The sequence below is a fragment of the Sylvia atricapilla genome, chromosome 17 (genome assembly GCF_009819655.1).
Source record: "Sylvia atricapilla isolate bSylAtr1 chromosome 17, bSylAtr1.pri, whole genome shotgun sequence".
Lineage (NCBI taxonomy): Eukaryota > Metazoa > Chordata > Aves > Passeriformes > Sylviidae > Sylvia > Sylvia atricapilla.
This window is the reverse complement of record NC_089156.1, coordinates 10,607,384-10,633,565: the sequence shown is the minus strand read 5'-3', so window position 1 is coordinate 10,633,565 and position 26,182 is coordinate 10,607,384. Positions and strand designations below refer to the sequence as shown.

Genomic DNA, 26,182 nt, shown 5'->3' with positions numbered 1-26,182 from the left:
CTGCAGGAATGGGAAGGGGCTGCTCAGAGGTGTTGGCACTGCTGCTTCTCAGCTGTATTTACTGCAGCAAGGAGCAAAGTCCACGTAGCTCTGGATGCAGTTTACAGGTAATTAAACTCAGCTTGGTGAGGATTTAAACATTAATATTGATGCTGAAGTTTTTAATAAAATATAGGGAAAGAGAGAAAGAGGTATTGATTCCTATAAGCTTTTTATTTTTTTTTCTTTCCTCTGGCTTCATTGTCACAGGGAGTGTGTTGATATGTTGGTGAGCATGAAATCAGGGTATCCTGTGCTGGCATGGGGTCTGCAGATGGTGACAGATATGATTCCAGAAGGACAAATTGGGAAAGACTAAGGAAAATGCATTTGGGATTGATCCATATGGCAAAGCTGTTCCTAACCCAGCCCTCCTGGGCATCCTCTGTGGTAGGCACAGGCTCGAGGACAACATCCATTTCTTGGGAATGGTGCTGAGCCTCCAAGGTTTCTGTGTCTGCATCCCACGTGTTGCTCCCCATGGTGGCTGGCTCAGGACACAATCCTTTTGACCACACCACTGTCTGTGTGTCATCCCAGCATCATTCCCACTGTAGCCTTGGGGGTCCCTGAGGTCCCCCAGTCCCCTGGTGCCACCATGGTCATCCCACCCCTCTGCAGCCATTCCTGTGCAGCACCAGAGGCCGTTAAAAAGATGCTGACGGCCGTTTTTCACTCCCTGCTTCTCTGTATACACACAGGACCCGGCTTTATCTGCTTTCTCGCCAATATTTTTTTATATAACAGTGAAATATTTATATTGTCCAATAAAAGGCAGTAACTTGCAATCTCGCACAAATTCATCGGAGACCGGCAGCTTCGTTGTCTGAATTTTCCACCCGGCAGTGACCCCTGGTAATTGGCTCCATACATCTTTGGCATCAGGGATTTGCATACAGGGAAGGGGCTGATGGATGGCTGGGGTCACCCCCCTGGCCTGTGGCCTGGCTGGCAGGGGAGGCTGCTGGCTCCCTGTGCTGGGTCTCCTGCCCCACATCCCATCCTGGCACAGCCAGGTGGGTTTTGGTGATGCCAGGGAGGAAAGAGCCAAATCCCTCACAGCTTAAATCCTCACGGGGGCTGGGGTGCAAGGCTGGCTTCATGGGAGTTTTGAGTTTTTGCTGGGGTTTGAAGATGGAGCAAACTGCAGGTCCTGCAGGCCAGGATCAGCTGCTGATCCTGGGGGAGGCGGCTGCTTCCATCACAAACCAAATTTACCCCAAGAGTGCCCGTTTTGGGAGCAGGATGGGTGGGTTGGGGACGGGATTGGATCACCAGCAGCTGGAGCTTGGGGCACAGCTGAGCCCCAGGCAGACACCTCCTGACCTCAGCCAGCAGCACCTCAGCTCCCAATTTATCAAAAAGCAATTAATGGCTACCACCCTGCCCAGGTTTTACGGTGTCTGTCTCTTCCCCCCGACTGCAGGGCAGTAATTAGAGTCTGTCTAATGAGGTTTCCATAGTGGGAATACGTCCTCTTGCCATATCTCCCCACCAGACAAAGCCTTTGCCACAGTTTATGGTGCCAACCTAATGTTTTTCCAGCTATTTTCACCATGGTACAAGCTGGATAAAGACCAGGACATCCCCCAGGGCTGTGGAATTTACCAGGCAGCACCCAAGAGGTCTCTTCCCACCTCATCCGCCCCATCATTTTTATTCGATTTTATTTTTTTTTTCTCCTACATTCCACCAAAATTAAAAAGCCATCTATATCTTAAAAACCTTATTTATGAACACTTAAGCATAAGTAAGTCATCGTTGGACGGCTTCCCTCCCCGCTGATGGATGGAATCTGGCACTGGGGTGGACCGGGAGGGAAATCTGGCAATACAATATGCTGTGCTTGACTATTTTGACACTCGGAGTGCGATGTTTTTTTTACAGTTACTGATGAGCTTATGGCACTGCTCCTTTTGGAGGAGCGAGGAGGAGGCTGGGGCTGGGAATATTGATTAGCCAGCTCCTGATTATCTCAACAACCCTCTCGGCTTGCCTTTTCTTTTGCGGGGAATACAGAATTCCTTCAATTATTCATGTGAACCCCCTTGTCGATATTGCCAGCGCGACACCGAGCAAAAATTGGTCCGGGGAATTGTATTCCTCAAATTCGAACTCCAGCCCTCCTAAACTCCCTTTATTTTATTCCCCCTCACTGTTTTTCTTGTTGTTTTTGTCCACCTTTTGTTTTTGTTTTGTTCCAGAAGGAGCTTCTTGCCGTTGCTTCGGTGCTGGCAGGTTGGTGGGGGGGGGAAGCACGGAGTCTCATAAACATTTAATTGAACTCAGTTGGGAATTTAGGAAAAAAATGTCCCTGAGGTTCAGGAGATTTGCTGTTAGGGAATTAACTCGGCAGGACAGCGGATTTCCCTCCCCAGCAACGAGATTTTTGGGAGCTGTAGATGCGAGTGACTAACAAAAGGGAAAGTTAATTGGCCAAAAAGGCAGATTTTAGCCCCTAACCTTGAAGTTTGGGGATTTCTGGCTCTTGACTCCTCTGGTAGTTCTGTTGGGTGGGCAGAGCTGGGGGAAAGGTGCTTCTTGGGGGCTGCAGCATCCTGCTGGATGCAGTATCCACCTGGATGCATCCCAGCAGTGCGGGAGGGAATTTTGGGTTTCGAGGCGTTTATAAAAAGCAAACGTTGAGCGTTCGGCGCGGAGCTGCTGGCACCCAGCTCGCAGCCCAGATGGGGGGAGATGGCTTGTTTGTTAGAAAAAATGAATTAAAAAAAGACGAGAGAAAGAGAGGAGGGGGGAGAAAAAAAAAAAAGAGCAACTCTAAAATAGCTTTTCTTGGAGGCTGTGTGGGGAGGGGTGTTTCTACCAGCCTGGCTGGGTGGGAGGGAAAACTGGCAGCGTTATAGGGAATGCTCAAAGGAGAGCTGGGCAATAAGGGCAGCACCTGCCCTCACCACCCACAGTCCTGGGGATGATCCCAGGCCTTTCCCACCCTGTTGGCTCTTGGGGGTTGAAATGGGGAGAGCCCTGGGAGGGACAGACTGGACAGAGCTTCCAGGCAGGGCAAGGAGCCACCGGGTGCTGGGAGATGCCAGAAGGGGCCAAGATGTGTCTGGGAGGTGCCAGGAGATGCCAGGACTTTTTCAGGAGTTGCCATGGCATGGCCAGGAGGCACAGTGACACAGCCAGGAGGTGCCATGGCCAGGAAATGCCTCGATGGAAGTGGGAAGTGACGTGGTGTGGCCGGGAGGAGCCGTGGCACATCCAGGGAATGCTGTGGCATGGCCAGGATTCCCTGGATGAGGTTGCAGTGGGGGATCTGAGGAGGAGCCGAGCTACTGGGGTGGGACAACACCGTCCCTGCCCATCGTGCTGCCAGGGGAGGCTTCTCCATCCAGCCTCAGGTGCTCCACATCCATGTGAGCCTTGGCTTTGGTCCCTGATGCTGGTGAGAGTCTCATGGCACTTCAGGACACCTCTTTTCTCCCTGGAAATTTAGTGTTTTCTTCAGGGGCTGCTTCCTGTGCTCCTCTAATGTGCTTGGATGGAAACCCCTGGAGAGCTGCTGGTATTCCGAGCTCGCCAGCAGCGACACATTAGGATCTGTCATCTGCTGAGCATTACCTGGTTTTAAATCTGTCTCTTTGGAGCTAGGGAACTGCATAGGAAAATATTAAAGTAAACAATAAGTGGATTTACACAAATGTGACTGATTTCCATATTTTTCATCACTTCATTTTATTACCGGGTTTACGGATATGCTCATTTATTTATAGGGCAATCCAGTATTGATTCATTCCGATGCACTGTGCATAAACACATAAAAGAGAGTGATAACAATAGGAATACATTTTCAGTCTTTTAAATACTGCATTTTTTTTTCTCCAATAGCCTTCATTAGATCCGCTCCAGGAGTATGAGCAATGTCCTTTGGGAAGCCCAGCCGGCCCCTCCGCCCAAGTGGCTCCGGATTTATGGGGGTGTCAGGGAGAACAGGATGCGATTCCCAGCCCAGCAGCAGCAGCTGCTTCCCCACTTCTGCCACCTTCCTCCCCCTAGGGAGTTTTTCCACAGGAGGTTTTGGGGGATTTTATCCCAAAAGGTGGATTCTGCTCCTTTGAGGTTGGGTTTTTGGGCTGCTTTGGTGCCAGGAGGTGCAGGGTGGACACCAGGGAGGTGCTGCTGCTCCTGGAGCCAGGCTTAAGGGGGCTCAGGACTCTGTTCTTCCCCTTTTTACCCTCTTTTCCCTTCCCTTTTTTCCTTCCCTTTTCCCCCTTCCCTTTAATCCTCCTCTATTTTCTTTCTCTTTTCAAATATTTTTCCTTTTTCTTCCTTTTCATCTTTTTCTTCTCTTTTCTCTCCAACTGCTTTTTCCTCTTTTCACTTTCTTCTCTCTTTTTCTTTTCCTCCTCTTTTCCCATCTTTGTCCCTTGTTTCTTCTCTTTTCCTTTTTCTTCCTTTTACCTTTTTCTCCCTTTTCTCCCCTTTTCCCTGTCTTTTTTCATCTTTTCCTCTTTTTTCCTTCTTTTTTCCTTCTTTTTTCCTCTTTTTTCCTCTTATTTTCCCTCTTTTTTTCTTCTTTTTTCCTATTTTTCAAATTCTTCAAAACCTGCACCTCTCCCATTCCATGTATTTCCCCCTCAAACCCCACTTTTCCTCTCTCCCCATGAACATTAACCAGGGAGCCCACAAGCTCAGGCTGATGGATGGCAAACGTTGCCCCTCTGCTCCTTCCTCTAAATGGGAAGGGAAAAAAGGGGAAAAAAGGGAAAAAAAGATAATTTTAAAATATTAACCTGGAGGGGTGTGGATAGGCTTGTTGGGCCCTTTCTTTCTCCTGTTCCTGAATACATCTTCTAAACATTTAGGCTTTTATATATATTTTTTTTCCTCGAGGAAAGAATAGCACAACCAGGAGAAGAAATTGTAACAACAGAGGATAAACCCAGCTTTTATTTTTTTTCCCTCCCCTCTTCAACTAAAGGGCAGCTCCTTTCTCTCCCCAAAAGCAGTTTAATGGCAACAGCTTGAGAGGGACAAAGTTTGAATATCCTTGTGCCGGAGAAAAGAGCAGAGCGAAAGCCCTGCTAATTACAAAAGTTGCTTTATGAAAGATAATTCAAAGCAATAATTTAGCAAACATAATCAAGTAGCGCAGATGGGGATTTTGATGAATAGTTTGCAACATGCAATTAGCAGCTCTTGCAGTTACATATCATTAACCCTCAGAGCACAAAAATTATTTTCTCATTATTAGATGAAAAGGTAAAATTAAGCTGACTAGACAGTAAAGGAACAAACTACAATTAATTACCTTCATTTATTACAGTCATTATTTTAAACTTTTTTTTTTTTTTACTCTGATAGATAGATGAAAACATCTAAATTAAAAGTTTTGTTCTGCTAAGTGGGAGGTGAAACTTTGCCATGCTCGGGGTGCGGGGGCAGCCTGGCTCCATCCCAGCTCCATCCCAAATCCAGGGATCAGTGGGAACCCCCTCATCACCCCCCATCATCCATTCCAGGGATGCAGACCCTGAGCATCCCTGCCTTTATCCCACACCCACCCTGACCACTGTTGTCAGCCACACGGGGAATTTTACCGATTTTTGCAGGAAGATATTTTTCCACCAGCACAACTTTCCCAGGAAAATATTTTTCGTGGAAAATAATTATGGGAGGGGCTTGCAAGAAATCCAACCTGGCTGGGAATTAACCTGCACAGGTGGCACCTTTTCCTGGTGGTAGTCGGAAACCAGCCTGTTCCTCATTGGGTTGGAGGCTGAAAACTTTGATTTTGGGATTTGTGTTGGTGGCAGATGGTTCGGAGCTGCCAACTGTCAGCAAATGCAGTAAAAAAAAAAAAAAAAAAAAAAAAAAAAAAGAAATTCAGGGGAAAAGAATAGAGGGAAAAAAAAAAAAAAAAAAAAAAAAAAAAAAAAAAAAAAAAAAAAAAAAAAAAAAAAAAAAAAAAAAGGAAAGAACCAGCTCGAACAGTCAGTGAAAAAAAACATGGATTAGGTTATGGTGGGGACAACGCACAGGCTTGAAATATCTTCCCTGTTGCTGATGTGGGGGCTCAGCCCAAGAAATCCTGTAGTGCACAGGAAGAAAAGAGCTTGGGCGTCTTCTCCCTGACCCAGCAGGGTCAGGATGATGTGGAAAAAAAGGAGGGGAAAACCAACTCAATGAACTGACTATTCTCTGTCTCTGCTCTCAAGAACTTTGCCAAAATATCGTCGAACCTGTCAGGCAATATTACAACAAAATTAAGAACCAGCAGCAATTTTCTCTCATTCGGGATCCCGTGCTTTATAAAGTAAATTATTAATGCATTTTTTTTCTCCGTTAAGCAGTTATTTGCAGCAGTCTTGGTGTATTTCTCATTAGAAATAACATCATCTAAAGAACCTATATTGATTCTTCTTTCCCCCTCCCTTTTTTTTTTTAATCTCCAAATCATGAACGTGAACAACATATTTCTGTGATGTTCCCTTTAACTAGAATTCTCAGGCTTTATTTTTATATTATTGATCTTTCTGACACGGATTGCTTTTTTGGCCTTGTGAAAATCTTGGGAGCTGCTCCTGCCTTTGGAGGAGTGAAGGGTGGGGGGCTATGGGGTCTGGGTGGGCGTGATGGGTTTGGGTGGGGTGTGCAGTGGGTTACTGGGTCTGTGTGTGTTTGATGGGCCTGTGGATGTGTGTGAGGGGTTTCTGCGTGTCTCTGATGGGTCTGTGGGGTGAATCTGTGGGTGCACAATGGCTCTGTGCACACGTGTGGTGGATTTAAGGCATTGGTTGGACATGGAAGCACCAAAGGACCCCAAGACATGTCTGGTTCCTCATTGTGGTCCAGCCCCATCACCCAGAGCTCTCCCAGGACAGTGACTCCTTAATCTCCCCCTCCTTGCCACCCTCTCTCTCTCCCCAACTTCTTTACACATCAGCAAAAAAAAAAAACAACAAAAAAAAAAAAAAAAAAAAAAAAAAAACCACAAAAAAAAACACCCAAGGAAAACAGCGAAAGGCTTGAATTAATTTTTTTTCATCGCTTTTCTTCAACATTTGGGGTCTCTGTTGCCGCTTTCTCCCCCCCAACAGCTGTTCCTCCCGGCTGAAAAAGAGCTCATTTGTGGTTTTACTGCCACCAGTATTTAGATGGAAATAACCCACTACTTATCCTGCACTTGATCTCGTGGATGTAAGAATAAACTCTCCGCCGGTGCGATGCAAATCCCGCGCCTCTGGAGCGGGGATGCTCCGACACTCCGAGCTCGCCGCCGCGCCGGGAGGAGGATCGGCTGAGCCGGGGGAGTTTTACCATTTTGTCAGTCAATTATAATAATATTTCTGCTTCCAAATGTTTAAAAAGTTGGCTTCGGAAGGTATAATCATGGCACAGAGGCCAGCCTGACAATAGTAATTAATTAGGCTATTACGCATTCTACAGTGATAATTGCTTTGCTGGAAAGTCACCAGCCATGAAAAGGACCCGGCGCGTAAATGTAATTTATCAGCGATCCCGCGCCGCTGCCGCGCCTCACCTTGAGCCCACGGATGCTGTGGAGGGAGATGGAGGGGGGAAAAATGGGAATCAGGGGTAGCTGGATGTTTAATGCAGAGGCAGAGCTCGCCCAGAGCGGGCGCTGAGGGCTCTGCAGATGGGCAGTGGGTTTGTGTCGCTGATGGGCACCGTGGTGATGGGGAGAAGGGGATTGGTGCCCTCCTGATCTCACTGAACCGGGGCTGCTCCCAGGGACACTCAGCTCCCCCATTTTTAGCTATTTTCTCCTCTTTTTAGCATGTTTTCTGATGTTGCCTTCTTGGATGTGGACGCAGGGTTTGGTTCTGCCTCAAGAAAGTGAGAATTTAGGTGTTTTAATTATAAGACTTCGATTTTAGGGCTGGTGTGGGGTTTTCAGCTCTGTGGTTATTCAGCTCGGTGTGAGGAATTACAGCAGTTCCAGTGTGGGGTGAGCCATCCCTGTGTGGGACTCATAGCTGCTCCAGCAGGAATCTCCCCTGACATTTGAGTAAATTATCCCCCATCCAGAAAAGATCACTGAAAATGTTAAATATCTTTTTGTCTACTGACATTTCCTAGGAGTTTAGTGGGACTCTGAGCCGAGTGGGTGCCTGGCTCACCATCCTACCAGTTGCCCACACTGGTGGTGCTCTGGCACCGATATGGGCTGAAATATGCTGGAGCCCAGTGCAGGGAATGCTGCAGGCTCCTTCCCACCCCACAGATGGGGGTGCTCAGACCTCCACAGGGACTGCTGAGGAGAGGGAAAGGTTCCCCTTGAAAAATGCTTTGTCTCTACGATATGACTTGAGGAATGAAATGCAGTGCAAACGGGTTGATTTGGAGTCTGGACCAGCTCTTTGCCCCTGGCATGGGTTAGGAATGCACAGGGACAGGCATCTTTGCTCTGCACCCTTTGGTTGATGCCAGCCCAGCAGAGGTGAAGCTATTCAGAACACCTGGGGCAGGTCCAGACATCCCCATGGCCCTGTGTCTGCTCCTGCTCCCCTCCTGTGTGTTCCACCGAGTTTGGGAATGGGGGAGTCACACTGGGCTGATGCCACGAGCACCTCAGCACTGCTGTGTCCCCACATCCCTAAAAATCCCCCATCAGGGCTCACCCCGCTGGCAGATTTGGCGGGCACGGCGCTGCCCTGCTCCAGCACACGAGCAGTGCCTGCTCCTGGCTGCCTCCTCCCTCCTTTCCCCTCTTCACTATTATTATTTTAAAACACCCTGAAGCCAAGAATTTTTGCAGAACGCTGAAGAAAAAGCCCCCAAATTCCTCCTCTGCTGGAGCCGCGGTGCTGAGAAAGTAGGTTTGTGTACGAGCCGCTATAAAAAGCCCGGCTTATACAATTTTAACAATAGAAAAATGATCTTTGTGCTCCAGTGCCTGCGAGCTCCGGAGGAGAAGGCGGCTTGCTCAGGTGGCTGCTGGATTACAAATGAGCCGTTTGCTTTGGGTTGGAATGACAAGCGATGGCAATCCGGGTGCTGGGGTGAGCCAGGAGCTCTGCTGGCATGGAGCAGGGAAAAATGCTCCGGTGTGGGAGCTGCCACCAGACAGAGGCCTGAAGTTCAGGCTTTGTTTCATAATTAGACCATTGGTGGCTTAAAAGCAATTTAATTGATTATTTCTCTGTCACGACGGTGTATGTGCTGGGTGGGCACCTCTTCCTCCATCACTGGCTGGTGTGAGTGCCCAGTTTGGCTTGAGCTGGATGTTTTCCAGCTGGGAAGGGGTCACTTCCAACCCTGATGCCTGTGTGCCCATGTCCCTCTGCCTCATCCCATGTGCTCCAGGTGGGGCTGGATGTGAGGGGTAACCAAGGGGACCTGGTGGGCAGCAGCCCCTGCCCCGAGGTGTCATTGTGCCTTGAAAAATTAAAGGGAGTAAATGATTCATGCTCATAAATGTTGGATGGGAACATGCAGCAGATTAATGTTGTTGGGTTTTTGCAGCTGGTGTGTCACCAGCACCCCAACACCCCAACAGCCGAGGGGGACAGGGACAGGAGGACATGTCCCAGTCCCATTGTGAGCATCACTTCCACCCCCAGCACCATCCCTGGGAGGGCGGCTGTGGAAAGCCGTGCTCCGGATCCGGCCCGGCAGGCACAACAACGGGCAGGCTTCTTTATTTCTTATTTAAGCACCGACATTAAATTATAATTTTCATTTACTCAGAGCACATCAATGATTTAGGGCGACGTGACATGGCAGCGGCACGAGGAGTTTAGCCACAGGCAGCGAGCGGCTGCGCGGGGCACGGAGCCGCGCCGGGGGGACCCGTGTGCCGGCTTTGGTGGCACTGATCGTGCTGGCACCGCCGGTTCCTTCCTCCAAGCCCATCCCTGACCCCTTTATCCCTCTCCCCGCAGGTGATTGCACTTAGTAAGAGAAGCAAGGAGGCTGAGACGGCTTTCCTGAGCGTTTACAAGCAATTGCTCGAAGCTCCAGGTAAGCAGCGCGGTGGCGACCTGGCTGCCTAACGAGTCGTGTGCTGGTGCCCAGAGGAGCCAGAGAGGACCGTGGCACCGTCCCTGGCACGGCTGGCAGCGTCCCCCAGCACGGCTGGCACTGTCCCCGGCACGGCTGGCAACGTCGCCGACCGCGGCCGGCGCATGGTGCTCTGGAGATCCCAGCCGAAGAGAGGAGAGGAAGCAGCTTTTGCCATCGCTGTGTTTCAGCCCCTGAGCCAAATGCATCTTGACATTAGGAAAGGAATACATTTGCTCAGCCCGTGTAGTAACACTGCGGCTATTCCCACTTGTCTGTTTGACGGTAAGTTGAGCGAAACGGCCGAGCGCCGGCTGGCAGCGCGAGCCATGGGGACATCCTTCCTCTGTCACCCTGTGGCTGGGCCGCCACGCTGTCCTGGGAGGGGGAAACCGAGGCACGGGGCAGCCCTGAGGTTTGTGTTGGCAGAGCTGGTCCTAAGGGCAGGTGAGGGGCTGGGAGCCCCCTCCTGCTGCTCCCCACTTCGGGGGTTTCATGTGCGCCAGGCACGGAGCATCCCCCGGCACTTCGGGGACTGCAAACGGCTGAAGATGCGCGGAAAGGCTCCTGCAGGGCCACTAATTCATTTTTCCAGACATTTAGGAATAACAAAATGTTTTAATGATTTCTTAGGGGAATTAGGGAGACATATTTTTGTCCTCATTAAATTTTCTCCTGTGCTACGAGAACCAAATGTCAGCTCGGTTTGCAGAACCCAGTTATCTTCCCTCCCCACGTCCCCGCGCTCACCCGCCGGCTCCTCCCGCCTGCACACGCCTGCTCATGGATGCACACACATGCACGCCCCAAAACTGCTTCTCCTCTGCACTCCTCCTTCTCTTCTCTCTCTGCTTTCCACAGCATCATCCCTTGCTCCTCTCCTGCTCCCCAAATCCTCCCTCCCATGGTTCAGCCCGTCTGTTCCGTGTCCACATGTCTCTCGACAGGCGAACTCTTTGTGGAATACTTTCCAAGCGCCACATAAGTCCTGATTCGACATTTTTTGCTTTGAATGGCTGCTGTCAACACAAATCTCTGGCAGAGACTGTAACAGAGCCTGATTGCTCAGCAAGTATTTTGATAAGTGAGCTGGCTGTGTGTCTGTAATTACGGGAGAAAACCGTAAATCTTTTGGATATTGTTCACACAGATGTGGCGTGAAGGGAAGGGGGGGAAGCAGTAAAATGTGTTAAAAGCATAATTAATGTCATTGTTGTTGGGGATGATTTGATTTAAGGCTGACTTTCACTCGTGGAGGGATTCGCAGGGTGCTGGTGGATGTGTTTGGGCAGGTTGGGATGGGGTGGCAGAGGAGAGGCCATGGTGATGGAGAGGTGACAAGGCTATGGAGGTACTGTGGGTGTCCCATGGGTGCACCCACGGGTGACCTGTGCTTCTCCTGGAGCCAGGCAGCAGCAGCATAGAACGTGGGCTGGGTAGAATGGCCCTGGCACCAGGATTAGCTGGTGATCCCCAGGGATAGAGGTGCTCCCTGGAGCTGTGTCTGCTCAGGAGAAGGTGGAGAGCACTCAGAACTGCCCTCGTCCCTGTTAGTGAGCATCCAAAGGAGGGCCATGGAGAGGGTGAAGGGTCTGGAGGAGGAGGAGCCATGTGAGGAGCAGCTGAGGGCACTTGATTTGCTCAGCCTGGAGATGAGGAGACAGAGAGGAGCCCTCATCCCCATCCACAGCATCCTCACGAGGTGCAGTGTAGGCGCATCTCCAATCTCTGCGCTCTGGGAGCAGGGACAGGACCCAGGGAACAGCTGGAGCTGTGTTAGGGAGGTTTAGGTTGGATTTTAGGGAAGGTTCTTCCCCCCAGAGGGTGCTGGGCACTGCCCAGGCTCCCCAGGGAATGGCCAAGGCTGCCAGAGCTCCAGGAGCGTTTGGACAACACTCATGAACTCACAAGGTGGGATTGTTGAGGTGTCTGTGCAGGGCCAGGGGTTGTGATCCCTTCCAACTCAGGATATTCCGTGATTCTGTGATCCTGCTGCAGCACCGCCAGTGCCACTAAAGGACGGCCAATGACGCCAGCTAGTGGTGGCACTTATAGATACTGATTTATTTAAATGATATGTATATAAACTGTATATATATAACATATAAACTGTATATATAGTGGGTGAGGGTATGGGGTGATAGATCAGCGTGCCAGGGCAGAGACACAAAGTTTCCCAGAGGATCTGGCTGTGCCTTTGATGGGTGATGCTGCAGCACGGCCCCAGAGCGTGCAGTGCCCTCAGGTCCTGTTTAGGCACACGTGTCCCTCATGTCACCTGTCACCTCTCTGCGCTGCCGGCCAGTGTCAGGTCTAACCTGTCCCAGTGGAAGATGTGATCCACAGAGCAAGGGACTGCACCCCACTATCTCACACATGGCAGAGCCAGCCCCACTGCCAGGGATGGCGTTTCCCAGTGGATGGGCAGTGTGGCATTAGCTTGGTGTAGTTATTCCAGCTGGGAATTTGGCATCTGCACTGCCCTGGCTGTTGCAAAGGTTTGCTCTTCCCTTCCCAAAGCTCTGCTCCCACCATTTCATCCCAGGCTGGCAGCTCCAAACAGGGAACAGCACAGGAGGGCATCACCCCAGCTGTATTTCACCAGCGAGGCTGCAGCTCACGGGAAGGAAAATGCTGACCTGAGGAAAATCCCTGGTGCTTTATCGCTCAGACCCATTTTTCCCATATTATTTCTCATCTTGGAGGCAGGAGGAGTTGCTGGTGTGGATTGAACAGGGCCTGTCCCAGAGTTTATCTCCATGGAGGCAGCTCACAGGCTGGCACCGAGCCTCCTGCCAACACCCCCAGGGCTGGGGAGTGCAGGGGAGATCCCTGCAGCCCCCGGAGTGCAGGGTTTAATTATCCATATCCTTATCTCCCCTCACGTAGTTATGGGGGTTATTAATGGCTGTGGGAGCATCCAGGCTGGCTGGGGCTGTGCTGCATCACTGCCATCCCTCACCCTTGGGTGGGGAACCAGCCTGTGGGACGCTGAGCTGAGACATGCCAGGAGCTGAAGGATGCCGTGAGCATCCCAGGAGGGTCCCAGCTGGAGCCAAGTCCCTGTTCCAGTGCCAAAGCTGGCAGCATTCAGCATCTGCCTCTGGATCCTCATGGCCAGAATCCTGGTACAAACCTGTTATTCCATCCATCCATGGGGTCTTTGTGATGTCCAGCAGAAAGAAGGGGTAACATTCCCTGTGGAGGACGCTCCAGGAGCTTTTGGTCGGGCAGTCACTAATCCTGGGGGGGAAGCTGTGGGGTGGGTGCTGTGGGGTGTCATGCTGTGGGATGGTAGGGCAGCACTGAGGCAGACAAACCCCCAAATCCCATTTGGAGGAGCACGTGTCTTGGCATTTGTTGTTTGCAAGGAGCATCCATGCGGGCAGGGACCAAATCTTGCATCTTTTGGACAGGTTCACCCCAAAGTCATCTAGTGCTGTGTTTTACCCTCAAATCCCATGACATGGCCTCCTTTATCCCACACCACTTCCATCTCAGCCTGGCACTTGCCAAGCAGCAGAGCTGCTCTGTGTCCTGTTCTGAGTGGAGGCAGTCAGTTGTTGGAATTTATTTCCATCACTGTTATTATCTTTTACCCTTGGATGCCTGCCACGCGTGCCTGCCGTACGGTAGCATGCTCAACTCCATCCCACTTCCCTGTTTGCCTAACTTTTTGACCCTGGAGGATTCAAATCTATTTTCTTTCCTCTTCTTTTCCACAAAAAAAACCCCCCAACAACAGTCCCCCCCCACCAAACCTATATTAACCTGGCTCAATAGGAGGCATTTTCTTGAACTTATTAAAAAATCCAGACTTGTAAATTAATTTGTTCATGTTGTACAATGGCAGTGCAGATGGACTCATTAGCATGCACACAACAAATAATTATAGATGAATTTTTAGCTGGCCTGCTTAATGGGCTTGCTGGGTTAATTATGTCAATGTATAATTACATCAGCCCTGGGAGACATAATGGCACACCCCGCTGAGCAGACACTAGCTAATGATGGTGTAATGCTGACAGAGGGAAGACGGACGGCTCCAGATGCACCTGCTTACCTCGGCACAAACCTCCATTGTCTGTGCCCAAACCGGCCCTGCCGGAGCCACCGGTGCCGTGGGTGTCACCGGCTCGTGCTGGCACGTGATGTCCCCATGCCCCCTGCCTGTCCCTCCGTGCCTCGGGGCTGGCAGTGAAAGGCAGGACGCCAGGGATATTCCCATGGCTCCTGGAATGGCAGGACCTAGGATGTCCCCATGGCTGCTAGAAAGGCAGGACTTGGTGTGTCTCCCTAGCTCCTGGAAGGGCAGGACCTGGTGTGTCGCCATGGCCTTGGGAAAGGTGGGACCTGGTGTGTCCCCATGGCTCCTGGAATGGCAGGAATCAGGATGTCCCCATGGCTGCTAGAAAGGCAGGACTTCGTGTTTCCCCATGGCTCCCGGAATGGCAGGTCTTGGGGGTGTCCCCACCGCTCCCAGAAAGGCAGGACCTGGGGTGTCCCCACAACTCCTGGAAAGGCAGGACTCAGGATATCCCCATGACTCCTGGAATGGTAGGACTCAGGATAACCCCATGACTCCTGGAAAGGCAGGACTCAGGATGTCCCCACAGCTCCTGGAATGGTAGGACTCAGGATGTCCCCACAGCTCCTGGAATGGCAGGACTCAGGATATCCCCATGACTCCTGGAATGGTAGGACTCAGGATATCCCCACGACTCCTGGAATGGCAGGACTCAGGATGTCCCCACAGCTCCTGGAATGGCAGGACCTGGCATGTCCCCGTGGCTTTGGGAAAGGCAGCACCCGGGGTGTCCCCGTGGCATGAGGAGGTGGGAGAGGGCCCGTGAAGGCTCATCCTTGCTGCTCACCGCCCATCCCACATCCCGCAGACCCCGCTCCTGTGCTGGAGGCTGCCCGGAGCCTGGAGGATCGACTGCAGCAGCTCCAGCGCCTCGAGCCCGAGCCGCCGCCGCCCCTGAAGGATCTCAGCCGGCCCTGGAAGAAGCACCCGGAGCTGGTCAGCACCAAAGGTACCGCCCGGCTGGGGAAGGGTGGCAGCCGCGGTGCTTCCCATGTGCCGCCTCTGAGCATCCCTGGAATGCAGGGTGTGTCCCAGGGCCAGGACGTGCCCCCCGGCCACCGCTGCTGTCCCCTCCGCAGCCGTGTGACTGTGTCCCCCCGCAGAGCGCAGGGAGGGGAAGTCGCCGGCAGCCGAGCCCCCGCTCCCCGGCCTCGACGGCAAACCGAGCACAGAGACCTCGCTGCAGCGAAATGAGGCAGACAAGCAAAAGTACGTGAGCGCCGCGGATGGGGTCGTTTTGGGGCGCTGTGAGTGAGGACGCGTGGCTCTGTGTGTCCCCGCTCCTGGCACGGAGGTGTTTGTCCCTCCCCATTCTCCTTCCCTTTGCTGTCCGGTTACATCCTGCTCAGAAACCTGACACCGTCTCGGACACTCCCGGTGTCCGTCTGTCTGTCCGTGCCCAGCCCCAGGTGGGTTTGGGGAAGCACAGGCGGGACAGGTCCCTCCTGTTGTCCCCTTGTGTTATCCCTGGCACACGGCTTTCTCGGACTAATGGATTGAATCCGGGGAGCTGGATGAACCTCATTAGGTGACCTTTTAATTTGGAGGCTCCCGGCCTTCTCGGTGCCTTCATTGTTATTCCTTAACACACTGCACCGGGGAAACAAATGAAGAATCTTTAAACCCTAAATTGCAGATCTCTGCGAGTAAGTTCCTGGCAAGTGCAGGCTATAAATAATGCAGAATAACTTTTCCCTGATTGCTTCCCCCTCCTCCAGTTAATTATAGGTGAGGGTGGGCTGCCATACCCCCCTCAGAGGGGTTTCAGCCTCAGAAATCAGGCATTATTTTCAACCCAAAGTGAATTTTGTTACACTTGGGGCAATGAACCCCGTAACATCCAGGGGGGTAACACGGCTTGAACACATCCCGGTATCCACTGGTGGGTCTTTCCTGGCTTCAGTGAGCGATGGGGCAGAGGAGGGGACGCTGTGGGGGGTCTCTGTGTGATTTTGGGGCGCTGTGGGGTTGGCACGGCCGCGGTGCCCCCAGTACCTCCCTGGTGCCCGTCTCTCGCAGGGGCCTGCAGGAAGCTCAGGTCACCTTGGCCGCTCGGCTGGGGGAGGCAGAGGAGAAGATCAAAGTGCTCCACGCAGGTAGTGGGGCCGGGACAGGGGCTGCTGACCATGGAGGGCCAAGCCCTCACCCCATAGCTCACCCTCTTCTTCCTCCCGCCAGCGCTGAAGGCCACCCAGACGGAGCTGCTGGAGCTGCGCTGTAAATACGACGAGGAAGCGGCATCCAAGTAAGTTCCCAGCAGTGCTGGGTTGTGCTCAAAGCTGAGCTGAGGCACTTTTGGCAGCACTGGGGCATCTCCGTGCTGCTACTTGAGGAGCTGAGACGCTTCAAGCCACTTGCAGGAACATCCCGAGTCACAGTGTCACCGAAACTGCTGGAAAAACAGAAACTCTCCAACAACATTTTTAAGTGTTGGAGAGCCAAGGCATTACTTTATTCTGGCCCGGATGTGCAACAGAAATTATTTCGTCCACACGTGCCCGGCTTGTGCAGTGAAAATCATTCAACACGTGGTTCTTTACCAGATCTTTCAAGTATTTATACATAAAACCCCACAGAAATCCACGTTCATTGGTCTCAAATGTTACAATTCCTAGTATTCGATTTCCTTTTTGTTATCAATCCCTTCGCCTTTGTTGCTAATTGGGTCCTCATCCTTTGGTGCTCTTACCTATCTTTTCCCAGACCAACTGTCTCCAACTCATCAGGGAGGAAATGTTTGTTAATGTTCACTTATCTCCTCTTTATCTCCTGGCTACTCCCAATTCTTCCCCGGTGAACAGAGTCATTTGAAGAGAAACTTCAATTCCCCTCCCCCTGGGCAAAGGCGAACAAGACCCTGACAAAAGTTACAAAAAAATTTTGGAAGTTGTACCGTTTCCAACAGCGGGGTCCTTGTCCCTAAGCCTCCTGCCCGTGTTCTGGGCTGTGTCTGTGCCTCCACACTTTTGTTTTCTGTCACAGGGCAGACGAAGTCGCCATGATCATGACCAACCTTGAAAAAGCCAACCAGGTGAGCCAGGAGCTGGCTTTGCAGGAACTGGTGGGGTTGGCCCTGCAGAGCCCGAGGTGCTACACACACCCCGGGCATCTGTATGGCCTGGATGTTTGTCCCCAAAGCTGATAAGGGGCTTACTGGCACAGGATTGGGAATCCCTACAAAGGAGAGCTCATGTTTCCTTTCCCTGGTGGGACTCCCTGCCCCATGTGTGGGGTCAAGGGTGTCTTTGGGATTCTGCCAGGGTCCATTTGGCTGCTGGAGCTGGCACTTGTCACCTCCAGCCTCTCACGGGTGTTTTAGGGCACAGCCCACACTTGTTCCTGTGTTAGATTCCAGTGTAATCTCTCTTGGTCCTGTCCATTCCTCTTAATTAGTTTTATTTAATTCTGAAAATGTAGGTACAAATACATGCATGTGGATAATAAAAGAGGTCTAAAGAGCAATTTGTATAAATAAAACCATCCTTTTGGGTGGAAAAAAGCCTGGTGTCCTGGAGATGGTCTGCAGCCAGTGCCCAAGGATTGGGATCAGGAACCGTGTTAGGAAATGGGGACCTTAAATCCATGGGGTGAGCTCAAATACCTGGGCTGGGCTTATGATGCTGGAGGTGGGAGTGGGATGCTCAGGAGAGGCACAGATTGGGGCAGATCCTGTGTGGGGTGGGATGTGCCTGGTCTGATTGCTGTTCTGTTCTCTTGCAGCGGGCGGAGGCAGCGCAGAGGGAAGTGGAGAGTTTGCGGGAGCAGCTGGCAGCCGTCAACAGCTCCCTGCGCCTGGCCTGCTGCTCCCCCACGGGCACCACGGGGGTGAGAGCATCCCTGGGGCCAGGAGCACCCCTGGGGCCAGGAACACCCCTGGGGGCAGGAACATCTGTGGGCCAGGAACATCTATGGGCCAGGAGCATCTATGGGGCCAGGAATATCTATGGTGCCAGGAATATCTATGGGGCCAGGAACAGCCCTGGGGCCAGGAACAGCCCTCTGGGGCCAGGAACATCTATGGGCCAGGAACAGCCCTCTGGAGCAAAAACAGCCCCAGGGCCCAGAGCACCTTTTGGGCCCAGCAGCATCCCACTGCACCTGGCAGCATCTGTCATAGCCAGGAACATCCCGTTGCACTTGGGAGCATCCCACTGATAACAGAGCACCTTTTTGTGTCTGGGAGCACCCACCATGCTGCGGAGCAAGCCCAAAATGCCCGAGGAGTGTTTCCACCCTGAGGTGGTGGTGCTGGCTGTGCCCTTCAGCCTCCCATGGAGAAGGGGACATGCACCCCCACAGCACCAAAATGCACTTGGGACACCTTTAAGGGCAGAAGGAAGGTCTGTCCCTCCCCAGGGCTTTGTCACCAGGGTCCCCAATGCACCGGGCTGAGCTCTGGGCTCACCTGCTTGCTATGGGGACGTGTCTGATGGGGAGGGTGGCCCTTGTCCCCATGTTGGGCAGCTGGGAGCTGACAGTGTCCCCTCTCCCAGCAGGACAAAGTGAACTATTCCATGTGCTCAGGGTCGAGGTTGGAGGCAGCTCTGGCTGCCAAGGACCGGGAGATCCTGCGGCTCCTGAAGGACGTCCAGCACCTCCAGAGCTCGCTGCAGGAGCTGGAGGAGTCCTCTGCCAACCAGATTGCTGAGCTGGAGGGGCAGCTGGCCGCCAAGAACGAGGCCATCGAGGTGTGCCCACGGGGGCTTGGGGCATACCGGGGGTGGGGGACGCGGGTCTGGCCATGCTGGGTGTCCACCAGGAGCCACCTGCAAGAACTGCCCTCCTCTGCTCCACAGAAGCTGGAGGAGAAGCTGCAGGCACAGGCAGACTACGAGGAGATCAAAACGGAGCTGAGGTATGGCTTGACTGGCACCCGTGGCTGCCTTGCTGGTTTCCCCACGCTCCCATGGCCATGCCACTCTGCCAGGGTCACAGTGTCACCCCCTTGTCTCCCTCCCAGCATCCTGAAGGCGATGAAGGTGGCCTCTGCTGGCTGCAGCCTCCCACAGGCAAGTGCTGCGGCGTGTCCCGAGGCGCTGGCCGGGCTGTGCCAGCCCTGCCCACGGTGCCTCCGCCGCCTGTCCCCATCTCGGCTTGGCTCCTTGCAGAGCATCTCCAAGGCGGAGGAGGCCCTGCTGCTGGGGAAGGAGGCTTTCTACCCCTCCCAGAAGTACCTGCTGGAGAAGCCCAACCTGCTGGCCAGCACTGGTAGGGACCCTGGATTCTGTGGCATCCCTCTGGGACTATCTGTGGGAATGTGGGAGGTGGGGATAGATCCTGCCCTGGCTGTGGTGGGGTGGGGGAAAGACAGGGGGTGGGATGTCGCCTGGGGAAACTGAGGCAGGAGCTGTTTGACTGCAGGGCTGTGCCAGAGCCGTGGCCAGGAGGGCTCTAGTGTGTCTCCTTCTCTCTCCTTCATCTCTAGAGGAGGATCACTCCGAAGACGAGTCGGGGAAGGATCCACTGGGCATGGAGCAGCCGTACCCATCCCCTCACCACGCCCCAGCTGATGACCCCGTGTCCCCCACTCCCCTCCCGCCACTGCCTGGCCCCGGCATGGCCCCTGACGGTCCCCGGACTTTCTCACTGTCCCCCTTCCCGGGGGGCGAGCGGCTTTCAGGGGACCCCAAGGCCCCCCACCTCCCGCCGCCCAGCTACAAGAGCGAGAGCAGCAGCGGGCCACCACCCTTCTCCTCCTCCTCCTCCTTCTTTGGGGCCAAAAGCAGCACCGTGCATCCCGTCCCCGTGCCAGCCACCAGTGCCACCAGCCCGCCCGGCGAGCCCTCCGAGGGCAGCGCCGGCAGCTCCGCCGAGGAGGAGCAGCTGGACACAGCCGAAATCGCCTTCCAGGTGAAGGAGCAGCTGCTGAAGCACAACATCGGGCAGAGGGTCTTCGGGCACTATGTGCTGGGGCTGTCGCAGGGCTCCGTCAGCGAGATCCTGGCGCGGCCCAAGCCCTGGCACAAGCTGACGGTGAAGGGCAAGGAGCCGTTCATCAAGATGAAGCAGTTCCTCTCCGACGAGCAGAACGTGCTGGCCCTGAGGACTATCCAGGTGCGCCAGAGAGGTGAGTGGTAGGGGTGGCCAATGGGTCGTGTCCCGGGATGCTGCAGGCGATGCTGTGGCATCCCCTCCCAGTGCACCCCACTTCACCCTGGCAGCACCCTGGGGTGCCCCGTGCCATGGCAGGGGGCTCACTAGACCGTGATGTGCTGGCGAGATGGGATGGGACTCTGATCCCACCAAGGATTTTCCCTGGTGGGATGAGCCCTGGCAAACGGCAGCAATTAACAACAACCCGTGGCTGTGGAAGCTGCATCCCTGGACGTGCTTTACTCATTTATTCTGACAAGTGCCATTTAATTATTCATTAGGCTGTTCTGTGCTGTATGAATCAATGTGCTTGGGAGTATTTCGTTAAAATAATGAAGTTTTAGTGCTGCAGAGCCTTGGTGAGGTGTTGGCACCGCCATGGAATGGTGACTCCCATCTCTGGGGACAGTGGCTGCTGGTGACATTTCAGCAGTGGCAGCTGGGCACTCAAGTCCCCGTGGTGGCACCAGGACTGGGCAATGCACACCCATGGTCCATGCACCTCCTGGCTTCAGCCTGGAGGGCTCTGGTTTATCCCCTGGATCTGATCTATCATTAACACTTCTCCTGCACAGCCTCGAGGGCACTGTGCCAGGAATGGGGACATGGTTCCTGTGCCTGTGTCTCTGCTCCTGGTGGGGAGAGGGTGCCCTTGGTTGGGATGAGCAGGGTAGTGGGAGATGCCATGCCAGAGGCAGGAGCTGGCAGCCAGGGATACCAGGGCTCCCTGTGCTCCGGTAGCGACTAATCAGGAGTGACATTTGTCTTCAAACCAGCATCCCTAAAAATAACGGAACATGAGGAGCAGTAAATACTTCCTGACACACAAGTGGAGCTTGTAAAACCAGCGCCGGTGACAAAGCTGTTATCCTGCCTCTTTGATCAGGTAGCATCACGCCGCGGATCAGGACGCCGGAGACCGGCTCTGACGACGCCATCAAAAGCATCCTGGAGCAGGCAAAAAAGGAGATCGAGTCGCAGAAGGGAGGTAGGTGCTGCCATGGGGGTGTCTGTGGGTCCTTGCTCTGCCCCATGGCAGCAGCACCCAAAGGTGTGCCAGTGGCTGAGTGCTCTGTATCTGTGAGTCCCGTCCCAAAAATGGGCTTTTTTGGGGGGGTTTTCATTCATTGACATCCATGGAGAATTTTAGGGCATGTTGGAAAGAAATAGCACGTGGGATGGAAGAGTTCCCGTGCAGTGGAGTTCAGATCTAGGCTTTCAGAAACTTTGGATGCATGCTTTTTCCTCCCCCCTGCCCCAAACCAGATGATTAAATGAGTATTCAGGATCCATCTGGCATGAGGAATCATTAAAGCAGCTGCTCTCGCAGTCAATTACAAGAAATGAAATACATTAAAACAGGTAGTCTGCTGAGAAAGCAAAATCCCGGAGAATTAAATTAGACGGGAACGGTGGAAAAACAGACAGGGAAAACAAACATGTTTGTCTATCGCATTGTTGGTAATGGGATTTATTTTGCAATCATCAAAAAAAGAAGTTGGCTTTGAGTTGGGCTGTTGAAGCTTCTCCTTTGCGGGTGCTGCTGGCCCAAACCAGACCAGGATTAAAACACTTTTCTCCCACCCTTTGATTTGAATTGCGGCCACACAGTAAACGACACGTGCGGCTCCTCGGGGCTGCCCTCACCCCTTTTCTCTGCAGGGGAGCCCAAAACGCCGTCGGCATCGCAGGCGGTGGCCAACGGGGCGGGCGGCAGCAGCTCGGAGGACGCCATCAAGAGCATCCTGGAGCAGGCGCGGCGGGAGATGCAGGCGCAGCAGCAGGCGCTGCTGGACATGGAGTCGGGGGCCAGCGGGCGCGGGGGGGACACGGCACCCGCCGAGCGCTCCACGCTGGCCACCGTCAGCCAGAACATCGCCCCCGCCTACGTGAAGCAGGAGGAGGGCAGCGGGGCCAGCCCCGGCCCGCCGCAGACGCCCCTGGCCGTGCTGTCCCCCGCCGCCTTTGTCCAGAGCATCATCCGCAAGGTGAAATCGGAGATCGGCGACGCCGGCTCCTACTTCGACCAGCACTGGGCGTCGGAGAGGAGCCTGCTCAGCCGGCCCTACACCTCCGTGTCGCCTTCGCTGTCCTCCTCCTCCTCCAGCTACTCCAGCATGGCCAACGGGCGGGGCTGGCCGCGGGGCGAGCCCGGTGAGGGCGGCACCAACGAGGACGAGCTGCAGGCGGCGGATGAGGAGCCCCAGCGGCTGGCGGAGATGAAGGCAGAGGGAGCTGGAGCCGAGCCGGCGGCTGGTGGGCGTCTGTCCTACTACCCGACGTACGTGCCACGGACCCTGAAGCCAACGGTGCCGCCGCTGACGCCGGAGCAGTACGAGATGTACATGTACAGGGAGGTGGACACGCTGGAGCTGACCCGGCAGGTCAAGGAGAAGTTGGCCAAGAACGGCATCTGCCAGAGGATCTTCGGAGAGAAGGTACCAGCCTGGAGATTGGGGTCTGGTGTCCCCTCTGCTCCATGACCCAGAGCCTGGGGCTCATTGATGGCCTTCACCACCTCCTTCCAGAGTCTTCCTTTGCCCTGGTCTGTGTCCCCTTGGAGGATTCTGAGTCCTCAGGGTCTGACCCAACCCCAGGCTCCCAGTGGCCATCACTAATTGGTCAGTGGCACTTCCCACCAAAAATACCCAGTCCCCTGAGTGGAGCCCTTTGGGGACCAGCCTCCCACCCCACTGGGTATCCCAGGGGGACCCACCATCAGCACCCATGGCAGGGGACAGAGGGTCCAGACATGCAGCGGGGCAGTGGGTGGCATCCTGCTCCCCTGACACAGGGGTGGAGGGCAGGCAGCTTCCCAGCACTGGGGTGACTGTACCCCACCTTTGGTGGGTGACTCCTGTGTGGTGCCCAGGTGCTGGGACTGTCCCAGGGCAGCGTGAGTGACATGCTGTCGCGGCCCAAGCCATGGAGCAAGCTGACACAGAAAGGTCGGGAGCCCTTCATCCGCATGCAGCTGTGGCTGACAGACCAGCTGGGCCAGGGGATCAGCCAGCAGCCCACACCCTCACAGGGTAAGTGACATCACTGTCCCCGTGGTCCCCATGTGCCATCAGTGTCCCCACCACTTCTGTGTCCATCCCCTGCATCCCAGTGAGTTTGTCCTGCTCCCACCTCTGCACAGGGGTTAGCTGTCCCTGCCAACTCCAACACCAACACCTAGATCTTGGGAAGCCCCTTTCATCCCCAACCCCCCCGCACTTAAAAGTAAAAGGAAAGCCACATCAAAAATCCTAGACTTTGTGCCTGACCTAAAGCAGAAACTGGATTTTTTTATTAAATTGGTGACATTTTCTTTCTTTAATTATTCCACCACCTCCCACTTTGCTGTAGCCTCTGGAGAAGCTTGTCTGGTATCCTTCTTCTCTAGAGGGCAAAGCCACAGGCAACCCCAAATGCCCCTCCTGCTCCTGCCACGTCCCTGCCCTGTCCTCTCCTGCTGACCCCTCTTCTCTGGTGTCACACAGCCAGCCCAGTGGAACCCCAGCCGTCCCCCTCGCCGCCCCCCAGCCCCACCGAGCACGAGAAGGGCTGCCAGGAGCCCCTCACCCTGGCCTTGGAGAGCAGCAAGGAAAACCAGCAGCCCGAGAGCCGCTCGACGCCTGCGCTGGGCGGGAAGACGTATCCCAACAGCCAGGGGCCCGTGGGCATCCAGGAGATTGTGGCCATGTCCCCTGAGCTGGACACCTACTCCATCACCAAGAAGGTCAAGGAGGTCTTGACGGACAACAATTTAGGTGTGGATCCTCTCTCTGCCCAAGTTTTTGGGAGCTGCTGGTGAGACTGCACGGATCCAGCACCCCAATTCCTGTAGAGGCAATCCCCTCCCAGATGTTTTTCTGTGGGTGCTCATGGGGATTCCAGGAGGATGCTGGCTGGGAAATGGGGTGGACCTGCTCTGCAGGGGGACTGCAGCGCCCGTCACGCTGCTCTGCCCCCTCTAACCACCTCTGCTTCTCCTCCGCCAGGCCAGCGGCTGTTTGGGGAGAGCATCCTGGGCCTGACGCAGGGCTCGGTGTCCGATCTCCTCTCCAGGCCCAAGCCGTGGCACAAGCTGAGCCTGAAGGGGAGGGAGCCCTTCGTCCGCATGCAGCTCTGGCTCAACGACCCCCACAACGTGGAGAAGCTGCGCGACATGAAGAAGCTGGAGAAGAAAGGTGAGGGACGGGGTGACACGGCCCCGCTGGGTGTGGGGTGCTGGCTGAGGGGGTGTTCTGGGCCGGGGGGTGAGCGGTGCCAGCTGGGTGTCCTCTCCTGCAGCCTACCTGAAGCGCCGGTACGGGCTGATGAGCGCCAGCTCGGACAGCGAGTCCCCCAGCGCCCGCTCCGAGTGCGCCAGCCCTGGCGCCCCGCCGCAGGACCTCAGCCTGCTGCAGATCAAGAAGCCGCGGGTGGTGCTGGCGCCAGAGGAGAAGGAAGCCCTAAAGAAAGCCTACCAGCTGGAGCCATACCCCTCCCAACAGACCATCGAGCTGCTCTCCTTCCAGCTCAACCTCAAGACCAACACTGTCATCAACTGGTTCCACAACTACAGGTACGGCTGCTCCTGGGGTTTGGGGGTCTGACGGTGCTGTGCCATGGAGGGGGTGTCACTGTCCCCCTTCCAGCCTTCCCCGTCACTCTTCCCTAGAGGGGAGGTGCAGACCCACTGAAGGTCTCCAGCTGCACCCCAGGCTGTGGGTGGTTTTGGCTACCTTGACCAAGTCATGTTGAGCATCTAAAGAGGTTTCCGTGGTCACATCCACCTGCTCACCCCAGAGCAGGAGCTCTGAGAAGGGGGAGGAAATGCCTTATGGAGGCTGCTGGAGCACAAGATCCAAGCCCACAGCCCTGGGGAGCAGCACAGGCTCCATCCCTAGGTGGTATTGTAGTGGACAATTTGTCCACTGGCTGGGGACATGCGGTGACCGTGGCATGTGTCAGTGGGTGATTGTTGCCACCCCTCCGTGGCCGTGTCCCGCAGGTCACGGATGCGCCGAGAGATGCTGGTGGAGGGCGCGCAGGACAATGACACGGACCCGGAGCAGAGTGGTGGGACAGCCATCCCCGGGCGCCGGGCCCCCCACAGCCCCGATTCGGACACAGAGGATCACAAACCCGTGTTCGTGGGGGGCGAGCCCCCCTGCGCCGCCGTGCCCGTGAAGGTGAAGGAGGAGCAGGGGGATCCGGGCGGCTGGAGCCGCCGGCGGGACTCACGCAGCCCGGCCGGAGCGGCCAAAGGGACCGGACCTCCCCAGGAGGAGCGAGGGGCAGCCCCCCACGCCGCCACCCCCAGCGCCGGCAGCCTCCCGCGGCGGGGAGCCCACACCGGTGCCACCGCTGGGGGACCCGCACCGCCGCCACCGCCGCACCCCGACAGCTCCCAGTCCTCCACGGGGTCATCCCGTTGCAGTTTGGTGGTCTCCCCAACGTCACCCTCGGCAGCTTCCTCGCCCGGCCTCACCGGCTCAGCCTCACCAGGACCATCCTCTGCCGGGCCGGTGTCGCCGGCGCTTCCTCCGGCGCCTGGCCCCCGGCTCAGCTCCAGCGTGCAGCGGCGCCACGAGAAGATGGCCAACCTCAACAACATCATCCACCGCCTGGAGCGGGCTGCCAACCGTGAGGAGGCCCTGGAGTGGGAGTTCTGAGCCCTCCCCCTGCCACCCTAAATATATATATACACCCCCACACATATATATATATATATTTTGATAAATGCAGTGTGCACCGAGAGGTGACGAGTGGCCGGTGCCACGGAAGAGGAGCGCCCGTGGAAAACAGGGGACCCCCCCTCTATGAAGCCACCCCACTCCTCTGGCTTTGTTTTAAATGTGAAAAACTGGGAACAATTTTAGAAAAGAAAAACAAAACAAAACAAAACAAAAATCAAAAAATATTTATAGACCTCTTTTAGATATTTTAATAAAAGGATACTTTGGAATTTATTAACAGCTTAAGCTGCTTTGATATTAAAGATAG

General features: G+C 54.5%; 1 protein-coding gene across 4 annotated transcripts; it reads left to right on the top strand.

The window, feature by feature from the left end:
* Window positions 1-26,089, top strand: CUX2 (cut like homeobox 2). 4 transcript variants are annotated; one of them, XM_066331617.1, is made up of 19 exons: window positions 1-107; window positions 9,909-9,987; window positions 14,922-15,062; window positions 15,217-15,322; window positions 16,133-16,209; window positions 16,292-16,358; window positions 17,096-17,144; window positions 17,834-17,938; window positions 18,610-18,801; window positions 18,910-18,968; window positions 19,074-19,321; window positions 19,539-20,180; window positions 21,093-21,194; window positions 21,869-22,644; window positions 23,079-23,238; window positions 23,692-23,961; window positions 24,193-24,381; window positions 24,485-24,758; window positions 25,188-26,089. In XM_066331617.1, the coding sequence occupies exons 1-19, from the start codon at window positions 9-11 to the stop codon at window positions 25,849-25,851; spliced, it is 4,299 nt and encodes a 1,432-aa protein (XP_066187714.1). In that variant the 5' UTR covers window positions 1-8; the 3' UTR covers window positions 25,852-26,089. The 4 variants fall into 4 exon arrangements, with proteins under 4 accessions (XP_066187714.1, XP_066187713.1, XP_066187712.1 ...); XM_066331616.1 differs by lacking the exons at window positions 1-107; window positions 9,909-9,987 and having other exon boundaries at window positions 14,864-15,062; XM_066331615.1 differs by lacking the exons at window positions 1-107; window positions 9,909-9,987; window positions 14,922-15,062; window positions 16,133-16,209 and having other exon boundaries at window positions 15,221-15,322.
* Window positions 26,090-26,182: the final 93 nt, after the last annotated feature.